Source organism: Crocodylus porosus, unplaced genomic scaffold (genome assembly GCF_001723895.1).
Source record: "Crocodylus porosus isolate Cpor-Errol unplaced genomic scaffold, CroPor_comp1, whole genome shotgun sequence".
In the NCBI taxonomy this organism is placed as follows: domain Eukaryota; kingdom Metazoa; phylum Chordata; order Crocodylia; family Crocodylidae; genus Crocodylus; species Crocodylus porosus.
In genome coordinates this window covers 91,656,818-91,658,727 of record NW_017728947.1, presented here as the reverse complement: position 1 = coordinate 91,658,727, position 1,910 = coordinate 91,656,818, and the positions used below count along the sequence as shown (strand labels likewise).

Here is a 1,910-nt window from a genome sequence, read left to right as displayed (position 1 = left end):
GCTGGAGATCAAGCCTCAATCTGGGGCCTCTGGAAAAAAAAAAAGAAAGAAAAAAAAGAAGCCAGTAATGGCGAGGATTAAGTTAATTTCATTAATTCTCAATCCACAGCCCGGGCTCCTTTCGCTTCTTTGTGCGGCCCCCACGGTGACCCTTCCTCCCCCCTCCCCCCCCAGGCAAACTCAACTCCGGTTGTGTTTGTCGTCTGCATGTTCCCGGGAACTCAGGCCAGGATGACGTCGCCTGGGTATAAAACAGGGAAGAGGTTCAGATGGCTCCTACTCCGAGCAGCCGTCTGGGCTGAGCAGGGGGGACCGGGAGGGAGGAGGAGGAGGGAGGGCCGGTGGCGCACGCTCGCCCGCTGCCGGCGCCCGCCCGCTCCCGCTCCCGCTCCCGCTCCCGCCTGGAAACGCGCGGGAAGTTTCGCCCCGGCCCTCGCCGCGCCCGGGCGTGGGCGATGCCCGCTGGCATGTTCAGCATCGACAACATCCTGGCGGCCAGACCCCGCTGCAAGGAGGCCGTGCTGCTGCAGCAGAGCGCGGCGCCCGTCGTGTTCCCCAGCCTGCCCGGCGACTCCCTCTACGGCGCCGGCACCGACTACAGCGGATTTTACTCGCGGGCGGTGGCCCCCGCCTCCAACCTGCCGGCGGTCGGTGGATCTAGGATGGGCTACAACAACTACTACTACGGGCAGCTGCACGTGCAGGCGGCCCCCGTGGGTCCCTCCTGCTGCGGCGCCATGCAGCCCCTGGGCGCGCAGCAGTGCTCCTGCGTCCCCGGAGCAGGTAAGCGGCGCCCGGCCCGGCCCGGCCCCCTCGTCGGGCAGCGCGGGCGAGCGGGGCTGCCCAGTGGCCGAAGCCCGGCGGCTTCCTGCCCTGGTGACACCGCCTCCCTCCCCAGCCAGGGCCCGTGCCCGCTTCTCCTCGCGCCGGCCAGCCGGGAGGGGAGACCCGGGGGTGCGCGGGGACGGGCGGGCGAGGCGCTGCTCTCTCGCGGGCCGCCGCAAACGGGGCTGGTGTCTTCTCTCCCTCTAGGCTACGAGGGCACCGGCTCGGTCCTGATGTCCCCTGTGCCCCACCAGATGCTGCCCTACATGAACGTGGGCACCTTGTCCCGGACCGAGCTGCAGCTGCTCAACCAGCTGCACTGCCGGAGGAAAAGGAGGCACCGGACCATCTTTACGGACGAGCAGCTGGAAGCCTTGGAAAACCTCTTCCAGGAAACGAAATACCCGGACGTGGGCACCAGGGAGCAGCTGGCCAGGAGGGTGCATTTAAGGGAGGAGAAAGTGGAGGTATTCCCCCCCCCCGCGTGTTTGAGAGCGCGCGCAGCTGCGGGCACGGCCGGGCCGGGGCGAGCAGAGAGACGGGGGCGGGGGGAGCCCTAAAAAGGGGCTTTGTGCAGGCGGCCGCTCGGTGCGGGGCGCACTGGCCCGGAGCCATCGCCCGGTCTGGGCGGGGGCTTCCCTGGAGACCGCCCGCGGCGCGGGGTGTTTTGCGGGGGGTGTTTGGTGCGGGACTGCTCATGATTTGCTCTCCTGCGGGGCAGGTTTGGTTCAAGAACCGCCGGGCGAAATGGAGGCGGCAAAAGCGATCCTCTTCGGAGGAGTCGGAGAACGCCCAGAAGTGGAGTAAAGCGAGCAAAACTTCCCCGGAGAAGCGGCCGGAGGAAGCGAGAAGCGATCTGGACTCCGACAGCTGATACCTGCCTCTGCGCGGACTGTCGGGCTGGCGCCCGAGGATGCTGCTCACTTGCACAAGCTCGGCCTTGTCGGAGGGGGACAGATGTCTGTACATAGTGTACCCGGCCCCGGGCTGCTTCCTTGTAAATAAAACGTGCCGCGGGGTCCGCTGCGCCTCTCTGTGCTGCGCGGGAGGCGAGCCGGGCCGGGCCGGGCCGGGCCGGGCCGGGC

At 67.9% G+C, this 1,910-nt stretch overlaps 1 protein-coding gene across 1 annotated transcript; it reads left to right on the top strand.

The window, feature by feature from the left end:
- The first annotated feature begins 351 nt into the window (after positions 1–351).
- Positions 352–1,844, top strand: GSC (goosecoid homeobox). The gene is made up of 3 exons (XM_019551260.1): positions 352–783; positions 1,033–1,292; positions 1,547–1,844. The coding sequence occupies exons 1-3, from the start codon at positions 456–458 to the stop codon at positions 1,697–1,699; spliced, it is 741 nt and encodes a 246-aa protein (XP_019406805.1). The 5' UTR covers positions 352–455; the 3' UTR covers positions 1,700–1,844.
- The last annotated feature ends 66 nt before the right edge of the window (positions 1,845–1,910 follow it).

Bases quoted from the DNA above. Each gene is read 5' to 3' on its own strand.
- GSC (XM_019551260.1), top strand. From the start codon at position 456: ATGCCCGCTGGCATGTTCAGCATCGACAACATCCTGGCGGCCAGACCC. The intron at 784-1,032 runs GTAAGCGGCGCC...CTCTCCCTCTAG, and splicing joins CTCCTGCGTCCCCGGAGCAG to GCTACGAGGGCACCGGCTCG. The intron at 1,293-1,546 runs GTATTCCCCCCC...CCTGCGGGGCAG, and splicing joins TAAGGGAGGAGAAAGTGGAG to GTTTGGTTCAAGAACCGCCG.